General features: G+C 47.5%; 1 protein-coding gene across 1 annotated transcript in view; it reads right to left on the reverse strand.

Moving 5' to 3' along the window:
* The window catches only part of LOC132816609 (matrix metalloproteinase-20-like), a 32,883-nt gene extending 23,909 nt beyond the window's left edge, over positions 1-8,974 (reverse strand). Inside the window, exons 1-3 of the mRNA XM_060826424.1 lie at positions 8,924-8,974; positions 8,590-8,828; positions 8,359-8,507 (exon numbers count right to left, since the gene is read on the reverse strand). Of these exons, the coding sequence (XP_060682407.1) occupies positions 8,359-8,507; positions 8,590-8,828; positions 8,924-8,974 (439 nt within the window). The remainder of the gene's footprint in view (positions 1-8,358; positions 8,508-8,589; positions 8,829-8,923) is intronic.
* Positions 8,975-10,299: the final 1,325 nt, after the last annotated feature.

Consider the following 10,299-nt stretch of genomic DNA (forward strand, 5'->3'; position numbering starts at 1 on the left):
TGGTGGTGGGGTCTGTTTGGAGGTGGCGGAAATGGCGGCGGATGATATGACGTATCTGGAGGTTGGTGGGGTGGTAGGTGAGGACCAGTGAGGTTCTGTCCTGGTGGCAATTGGAGGGGCGGGATTCAAGGGCGGAGGAGCGGGAAGTGGAGGAGATGCGGTGGAGGGCATCGTCGATCACGTCTGGGGGGAATCTGCGGTCCTTGAAGAAGGAGGCCATCTGGGCTGTACGGTGTTGGAATTGGTCATCCTGGGAGCAGATGCGGCGGAGGCGAAGGAATTAGGAATATGGGATGGCGTTTTTACAGGGGCAGGGAGGGAGGAGGTGTAGTCCAGGTAGCTGTGGATGTTGGTTGGTTTATAGTAAATGTCCGTGTTGATTCGGTCGCCCAAGATAGAAATGGAAAGGTCTAGGAAGAGGAGGGAGGAGTCTGAGACAGTCCAGCTAAATTTGAGGTCGGGATGGAAGGTGTTAGTAAAGTGGATGAACTGTTCAACCTCCTCGTGGGAGCATGAGGCAGCGCCGATACAGTCATCGATGTAGCAGAGGAAAAGGTGGGGGGTGGTACCGATGTAGCTGCAGAAGATGGACTGTTCCATATATCCGATGAAGAGGCAGGCATAGCTGGGGCCCATGCGGGTGCCCATGGCAACTCCTTTGGTTTGGAGGATGTGGGAGGATTGGAAAGAGAAATTGTTCAGGGTGAGGACCAGTTCAGTCAGTCGAAGGAGGGTGTCAGTGGAAGGGTACTGGTTGGTGCGGCGGGAAAGGAAGAAGCGGAGGGCTTTGAGTCCTTCGTGATGGGGGATGGGGGTGTACAGGGACTGGATGTCCTTGGTGAAGATAAGGCGTTGGGGACCGGGGAAGCGAAAATCCTGGAGGAGGTGGAGGGCGTGGGTGGTATCCCGAACGTAGGTGGGGAGTTCTTCGACTAAAGGGGACAGGACCGTGTCGAGGTATTGGGAGATGAATTTGGTGGGGCAGGAGCAGGCTGAGACAATGGGTCGGCCGGGGCAGGCAGGTTTGTGGATTTTGGGCAGGAGGTAGAAACGGGCGGTGTGGGGTTGTGGGACTATGAGGTTGGAGGCAGTGGATGGGGATCCCCTGAGGTGATGAGGTTATGGATGGTCTGGGAGATGATGGTTTGGTGGGAGGTGGGGTCATGGTCAAGGGGGCAGTTAGAAGGAGGTGTCCATGAGCTGGCGTTTAGCCTCAGCGGTATAAAGGTCGGTGCGCCAAACTACCACCGCGCCTCCCTTGTCTGCGGGTTTGATGGTGAGGTTGGGATTGGAGCGGAGGGAGTGGAGGGCTGCATGTTCTGAGGGTGAGAGGTTGGAGTGGGGGAGAGGGGTGGACAGGTTGAGTCGGTTAATGTCACGGCGGCAGTTGGCTATAAATAGATCGAGGGCAGGTAAGAGGCCGGCACGGGGTGTCCAGGTGGATGGGGTGTGTTGGAGGCGGGAGAAGGGGTCGTCAGAGGGTGGGCGAGGGTGGGCGAGGGTGGGCGAGGGTGGGCGAGAATCCTGGTTGAAGAAGGAGGTGCGGAGGCGGAGGCAAAGGTGACGGAAGAAACGCTCCATGTCACGCAACAAGTTCCACATGCGGCGAGACATCGAGCATTTTTTCCGCCACCTTCGCCTCCGCCTCCGCACCTCCTTCTTCAACCAGGATTCTCGCCCACCCTCTGACGACCCCTTCTCCCGCCTCCAACACACCCCATCCACCTGGACACCCCGTGCCGGCCTCTTACCTGCCCTCAATCTCTTCATATCCAACTGCCGCCGCGACATTAACCGCCTCAACCTGTCCACCCCTCTCCCCCACTCCAATCTCTCACCCTCAGAACGTGCAGCCCTCCACTCCCTCCGCTCCAATCCCAACCTCACCATCAAACTGGCAGACAAGGGAGGCGCGGTAGTAGTTTGGCGCACTGACCTTTATACCGCTGAGGCCAAACACCAGCTCGCGGACGCCTCCTCCTATTGCCCCCTTGACCATGACCCCACCTCCCATCAAACCATCATCTCCCAGACCATCCATAACCTCATCACCTCAGGGGATCTCCCATCCACCGCCTCCAACCTCATAGTCCCACAACCCCGCACCACCCGTTTCTACCTCCTGCCCAAAATCCACAAACCTGACTGCCCCGGCCGACCCATTGTCTCAGCCTGCTCCTGCCCCACCGAACTCATCTCCCAATACCTCGACACGGTTCTGTCCCCTTTAGTCGAAGAACTCCCCACCTACGTTCGGGACACCACCAACGCCCTCCAACTCCTCCATGATTTTTGCTTCCCCGGTCCCCAACGCCTTATCTTCACCAAGGACATCCAGTCCCTGTACACCTCCATCCCCCATCACGAAGGACTCAAAGCCCTCCGCTTCTTCCTTTCCCGCCGCACCAACCAGTACCCTTCCACTGATACCCTCCTTCGACTGACTGAACTGGTCCTCACCCTGAACCACTTCTCTTTCCAATCCTCCCACTTCCTCCAAACCAAAGGAGTAGCCAAGGGCACCCACATGGGCCCCAGCTATGCCTGTCTTTTTGTAGGATATGTGGAACAGTCCATCTTCCGCAACTACACTGCCACCACCCCCCACCTTTTCCTCCGCTACATCGATGACTGTATCGGCGCTGCCTCATGCTCCCACGAGGAGGTTGAACAGTTCATCCACTTTACTAACACCTTCCATCCCGAACTCAAATTCACCTGGACTGTCTCAGACTCCTCCCTTCTCTTCCTAGACCTCTCCATTTCTATCTTGGACGACCAACTCAACACAGGCATTTACTATAAACCGACTGACTCCCACAGCTACCTGGACTACACCTCCTCCCACCCTGCCCCCTGTAAAAACGCCATCCCATATTCCCAATTCCTTCGCCTCCGCCGCATCTACTCCCAGGAGGACCAGTTCCAATACCGTACAGCCCAGATGGCCTCCTCCTTCAAGGACCGCAGATTCCCCCCAGACGTGATCGACAATGCCCTCCACCGCATCTCCTCCACTTCCCGCTCCTCCGTCCTTGAGCCCCGCCCCTTCAATCGCCACCAGGACAGAACCTCACTGGTCCTCACCTACCACCCCACCAACCTCCAGATACATCGTATCATCCGCCGTCATTTCCGCCACCTCCAAACGGACCCCACCACCAGGGATATATTTTCCTCCCCTCCCCTATCAGCATTCCAGAAAGACCACTTCCTCCGCGACTCCCTCATCAGGTCCACACCCCCCACCAACCCAACCTCCACTCCCGGCACCTTCCCCTGCAACCGCAAGAAATGCAAAACTTGCATCCAAACCTCCCCACTCACTTCCCTCCAAGGCCCCAAGGGATCCTTCTATATCCATCACAAATTCACCTGCACCTACACACACATCATTTACTGCATCCGCTGCACCCGATGTGGCCTCCTCTACATTGGGAAGACAGTCCTCCTACTTGCGGAACATTTCAGAGAACATCTCTGGGACACCCGGACCAACCAATCCAACCGCCCCATGGTGGAACACTTTAACTCTCCCTCCCAGTCCACCACGGACATGCAGGTCCTTGGCCTCCTCCCTCACCAGACCATGGCAACACGACGCCTGAAGGAAGAGCGCCTCATCTTCCACCTAGGAACCCTCCAAACACAAGGGATGAATGCAGATTTCTCCAGCTTTCTCATTTCCCCTCCCCCCACATTATCTCACTTCCAACCCTCGGACTCAGCACCGCCTTCTTGACCTGCAATCTTCTTCCCGATCTCTCCGCCCCCACCCCCACTCCAGCCTATCACCCTCACCTTAACCTCCTTCCACCTATTGCATTCCCAACGCCCCTCCCCCAAGTCCCTCCTCCCTACCTTTCATCTCAGCCTCCCTCATTCCTGAAGAAGGGCTCATGCCCGAAACATCGATTCTCCTGCTCCTTGGATGCTGCCTGACCTGCTGCGCTTTTCCAGCAACACATTTTTCAGTTAGGAACATTCTCATAAAGTCTCAGAGTCTAGATTAGAGTGGTGCTGGAAAAGCACAGCAGGTCAGGCATCAAACTCTGGTTTCCAGCATCTGCAAACCTTGTTTTTCCCTCAAAGTCCCAGGTTTGTCTAATCTCTGTAAATCCCTTGTTCACTTTTGCCAATCAGACAATGATCTTTTAAATATCCAGTAATGACAGGCTTGATGATAGATTCAACCAAGACTGACATCAAGCTAGCTGTCTTATAGTCCCCCACTTCTCTCTCTCTCCATCCTTTCTCACATTGTAAGATTAGATCTACGTAAACCTCAAACTAAAGAAACCATTGCTGAATAAGAGAAATATTAAAGGTGATCACCAACTGACCCATTATCTTTGCGGCTATCTCTACAAACACCCATGGGTTAAGGTGGCTGGGCCTCCCGGGTAACTTCCAGTCCCATTGAGGTTGAAGCTAATTGGCAAAACACGCAATGCCAACACAAGGAAGGAGCTGTGGTACCGGGAATGCTCTTTCCGACACTCTGGCAGGCACGAGTGAGACTTTCACAAGGATATTGGATCATTACCTGAGGTAAGCTGCTTGGACAGTGAGGTGATGACAGGACCGTACGTGGCACTCTGGGAATTACAGCAGGGTAAGTTAAACACTGGGAATTACAGCAGGATCAGTGGCACATCCTGATGGAGGGCTTTTGCCCGAAATGTCAATTTTCCTGGTCCTCGGATGCTGCCTGACCTGCTGTGCTTTTCCAGCAGCAGGGTACGTGGCACTCTGAGAAGTGGTCTCTCTGAGGACCTGCACTGACACGACAAGGTGAATGCCTTTTTTCTGAGCTGCAATTATTCCATGAGACTATATGTTCCACCTCAGCTTGTGTCCAACAAAGATAGACCTTTTTGCCACTTCAGCCTGGAGCTTCACTTGCCTTAGAGTCATCCCAGGTACAGCATGGGAAGAGAACCAGCTGATTCCTTCTGACCAGATGTCCTGAATTAACTGAGCACCATCTGGCCCATATCGCTCTAAACCCTTCCTCTGCAAATGCCCATCCAAATGACTTTTAAATGCTATAATTGTACCAGCTTCCACCAATTCCTCTGGCAACTTATTCCATACACATACCACCCTCTACATGAAAAGAGTGTCGCTCACACCCTTTTAAATCTTTTCCCTCTCACTCTAAATCTGTACACTCTAGTTTTGGACTCACCTCCCCTCAGGAAAAGACCTTGGCTTTCCAGGGAAAACAGTCCCAGCTTGTTCAGCCTCTCCATCTAGCTCAAACCATCCAACACTTGCTTTGTAAATCTTTTCTTAACCCTTTTAAGTTTAACATTTTTTCCTATAGACCAGAACTGAATGTAGTATTCCAAAAATGGCCTAACCAACGTCCTGTACAGCCACAACATGACCTCCCAACTCCTATATTCAGTGCTTTGATCAATAAAGGAAAGCATACCAAACACCTTCTTCACTATCCTATCTGCCTGCAACTCCACTTTCAAGGAATTATGAACCTGCACTCCAAGGTCTCTTTGTTCAGTAACACACACCACTAAGTGTATAAGTCCTGCCCTGATTTGCCTTCCCAAAATGCAGCACATCACATTTATCTAAATTGAACTCCATCTGCCACTCCACTGCCCATTTGACCCATCTGATCAAGACCCCATTGCACTCTGAAGTAACCTTCTTCACTGTCCACTACACCTCCAATTTTGATGTCACCTACAAACTTATTAACCATACCTCCTTTATTCACATCCAAATCATTGATATGAAGTTTGCTTTCAGAAAGGCTGGAACCATATTACAAAATTTTGGGATGCCATGCTGTGTGTGGAGTTTCCCATGACTCTGTCACGGGGGGAAGCAACAATGAAATTCTAGTCAGTCAGCCGCACAGCATGAGGGACTGGTTCCAATGGCTGGATTTGCTTCATGCAGAAACAATTCACTGAACGTTTAACCTCAGAATAAAGGTGCAAAATCTCTTAAAATCTTGGGGAAGTAGCAGGAAATCAAGCAGCAAGATATGGAGGCTTTAAATTCCTGGAGATTCAGCACCTCTGCTTAATCTTTAATGGAACTCACATGACCCCACATGTAAATTAAATCTCTATTCTGAGGTAAAATGTTCAGTGTGGGTAATAATTCCAACCTTTGAAAGCAGCTCCTGGTGCAGGAGGTCTGACTGGCTGGAATTCAGTCATTGCTGCTCCCAGGACAGATTAGCAAGAAACAACACAGCATGGCATTCCAACATCCGGAAATTTAGTTCCAAGCCTTTCTGAGAGCAAAGTTTCCCTATCCAACAAAAATGGGGACAGAAAAGAGGATGGGCACAAAATTAGGTGGAGTTCTGATATCAGGGCTCTCCACCCTCTTTCCCACAGATACCTGTCTGATTACACTGAAACTTCAGGAAGACTGCAATTAAACCTCCTGGCTAAAATCCACAATTCACAATTCCTTATCCCAATTCAAATTTCTGCAGAGTTTCTTGTGGACAGTTTTTGCAAACAATAAAAATGGAAGATTTCACCACCTAGGGTTTAAGCAAGAAATGGAGGCAGAAAATAGGTGAACATTTTAATCGGTTTTCCTTAGATGCTCCAAATTTCAGTTCGTTAGGTTGTATCATCACAAATATAAAATTGTCTATGAAGCCATCAGAGAACATCTTAAAATGTAATCGTTTTCCTTACCTGCACTCACAAAATATTCCATCCTAAAATTAATAACTACTGCATGTTATTACTGATGTGGAGGCGCCAGTGTTGGGGTGGACATGTCTGAAGTCACATGATACCAGGTTACAGTGAAGACTTATTCTGGTGAAGGAGCAGTGCTCCAAAAGCTTGTGATTTCAAAAAACCTGTTGGACTATAACCTGGTGTCATGCGCTAACTGGCACCTTAATAATGCAGCTCAAATTTTATCACAAAAATTAAGTATTAAAGCAAATATTGTTTTCACAGGTTCTGGGACACAAGCATCAGCACTGACCTGGGGCTCCAGAGGCTGTACTCAGTGGATGAGAAACCAGGGAGCTCTCTCCTGCAGGTGGCTGTTGACTACACAAGGCCATGCTGTTGGCTCAGTCACAGCTTCAACACCTAACCAACCCTAAGGCAGAGACTCTCCTACTTACGAATTATTTTTGTGAATTATAACATGAGCAACACCATATCACTCAAGTTATTAAGCAATGTCAATATGCACATCATCACTGCAATTAGGAGAACAATGAATAGATTAAACAGGAATGATTATGTCTCTCAGAAATAGCTACCGTCAGTCAATTTTTTTCTATTAACTCATCGGATGTGGGCATCTCTGGCTGGGCACAGCAGATATTCCTGTCCCTCATTGCCCCTTGAGAAGGTGGGAGTAGCTGGCTTTTCGAACTGCTGCAGTCCATGTGCTGTAGGCAGACCCACAATATCCTTAGGGAGTGGACTCCAGATTTTTACCCAGTGACAATGAAGGAACGGCGATATATTTCCAGTAGGATAGTGAGTGCTACAGTTGCAACATTGAAGAGGCATTTGGATGGGTATGGGTCGGGTGTTGGCAGGTGGGACTAGATTGGGTTGGGATATCTGGTCGGCATGGACAGGTTGGACCGAAGGGTCTGTTTCCATGCTGTACATCTCTATGACTCGATGAGTGGCTTGGAGGGAAGCTTACCAGTGGTTGTGTTCCCATGTATTAACTGAGCTTGTCTTTCGAGATGGAAGTGGTCGTAATTTTGGAAGATGGCATCTAAGGATCTCTGGTGAGATTCTGCAGTGCATCTTATAGACAGTACACACTGCTGCTACTGGCCATTGGGGGCAGAGGGAGTGGATGTTTGTGGATATGGTGCCAATCAAGTGGGAGTTGCTCTTTCCTGGATGGTGTCCATCTTCCTGAATGTTGTCGCACCTGCATTCACCCAGGCAAGTGGGAGTATTACTGGCATACTCCTGCAGATCAGAGTTTACACCAAGATTACTATGTTTTCAACAAGATCGTCCCAATGAATATTGAAAATATTGCGCCTTGCTTGAAATAGTTGCACCAGCCTCTGCTATCACCAATGATTCCATAACTAACCTCTCAAATAACACTGTTACTTTTGAAAATGATGCTAGTTTACTCGAAAAATACAAGGAACTCAAATTCAGTGTTAAACACTGAAGGAGGTTATGATGAACAACATTAATATTTACTGTTAAATTATCACAACTTTCCAATAGATTTAATAAGTGCAATTTATGTTTTGCTAAACAGCCTATGTTACTGTGGATTGAATTTAAAGAAGTTAATAAAAAATAAACAGAGAAGTTTGTTCCTTGCTCGTGAGCAACAAGGTTAAAAATGATAACATACCGCGTCCTTCAAATGAAATCATGATATCAGCTTCAAAATTATGGACTCTGACAAAATTCAGTGGGGTTGCTTTTTGCCAAATATTCACAGCCCTCCAAATGGCATCTTCTATTTCAAAGTAGCTTAGTTGAGGTAGATAATTCACTATACTTTAGGAAGGAAAAACATGGTTTTATCATCATTTTATAATTCAACTAAAATACAAAGAAACACATTGTTTGAATTCCTTACTTGTATGTGACAAATGGTTTCCTCCACCGAGGTCTCCCTGGATAGAGTTGATAGCGAGCGAGATCAGGAAAACCACATCGAGGTGCTTTCATTATTTCTATGGTTTCACGGTTCAGTTCCCCTGTTTCCTGCAGCCCATAAAATTGTTGCAGTTCTTTAATCTTTCCTGATAGGGAGCCCTTACTTTCTATGAGATTTTCTGAACCATCTCCAAAGGTATAGAACTGTTTAATGTATTTCTGTTCAAAAGAAAAAGTAAAATCAGAGTAACTCTTGTATAACTTTCTTCTCTACATTTATAAAAAAGGCAAAATTATTACAACATCAAACTTACCAACATTTCAACAATCTGTGAAGGATTGTTAAGTATTACAAACCTGTGCATAGTTCAAGTCGTTTTGAAACATTTCCTTTACTTCAATTTGAGGAAAGATGGGCATAGAGGTAACAAGATTCACAAATGAGAAACAGAATGTCAAGCAAAGACACTTCATCCTCAGAGTTATTCTGATGAACTAAAACATTTCTTGCTGGGACTGGAAACCTTTCTACATTTAATTGTTTAACACCTTGATGACTCATTTCTTGTCTAACAAAGCTTACACCAATATTTTACAATTAAATTAAGAGGGAAATGATGTAAGAATAATTGGTTATGTACCTCATTTAAAAATATTGGCTAACATAATCATGAATCTATGTTCCCTCGTTTGGAATTGTAAATTGTAAATATGTTCAGGCACAATTAGGTGGTTTTAATTAGTTTAATATATTACAAATATGCTGACATTGCAGTGCTGAAGAAACATTAGGAAAATCCCTCCTTGTCATAGTACAATCAAGATGGCAACAGAGAATGCCAGAAATACAAAAAAACAAGGAGTTCTTTAAAGACTCTCTCTTAATGAATCATTGAGCAGCTGAACATCACAACTGAGGTAGATTCCAAGTTTGACCCCTACGTTTTGTCCAGTTCACCAGCCATAGTGCAGAGCTCACAAATCTCTGAAAAGATCATGGGGTAAGAGGAGAAGGAATGGTTAGAATTCCCTCTGATCTAGATTGGAAACATACACTTGTGTACGTGGGGTGAAACAAGATTCTGATTGAACAGTGATGGTTCCCGGCGTGGACTAGATTCCCACCGATGTTCGCATGTGGATGAGAATGTTTGGTGAGATCTGTACCCAGGAATAGAATCACTTTTTCTCAGCTGGAAAAGTTAGCACAGGGGCTGTGTCATATCATGCGATGGAGGGTATTCTCAATGTGAGGCAGAATTTTTGTCTCTTATTCCTTCATGTAATTCATTCTTGTATATCGATAATGAAAAGCTCAGGCCCCAGTACAGATCACTGGAAAAGATCACTTGCTATGTTTCACCAAACAGGGAACATTGCTTCTACCTCGACTCTATCCCTTCTGCTGCTCAATGAATTATAAAACGTTGCTATGATGTTGTCGACACCCTGTCTCGGTAAGCTGATCAGGTGCCTTCAGAAAATCCATCGAAGCAGCCAGGCTCAATTTTTGCCCTCAAAGAAATTTCCTGACCCAAGACAGAAGCGGCCCCTTTAATCATGCGATCCACGTGTCACCTTTTAATTTGTGGGTCCCTGAGCCATCACCCGCTCAGTCAGTCAGAGACAGGCAGAAGGAGAGGCCCACAGCAGGGCAGGCTATTCGGAAAGTTGACCTGGGTGTTCTGGG

Source organism: Hemiscyllium ocellatum, chromosome 6 (assembly GCF_020745735.1).
Source record: "Hemiscyllium ocellatum isolate sHemOce1 chromosome 6, sHemOce1.pat.X.cur, whole genome shotgun sequence".
NCBI lineage: Eukaryota > Metazoa > Chordata > Chondrichthyes > Orectolobiformes > Hemiscylliidae > Hemiscyllium > Hemiscyllium ocellatum.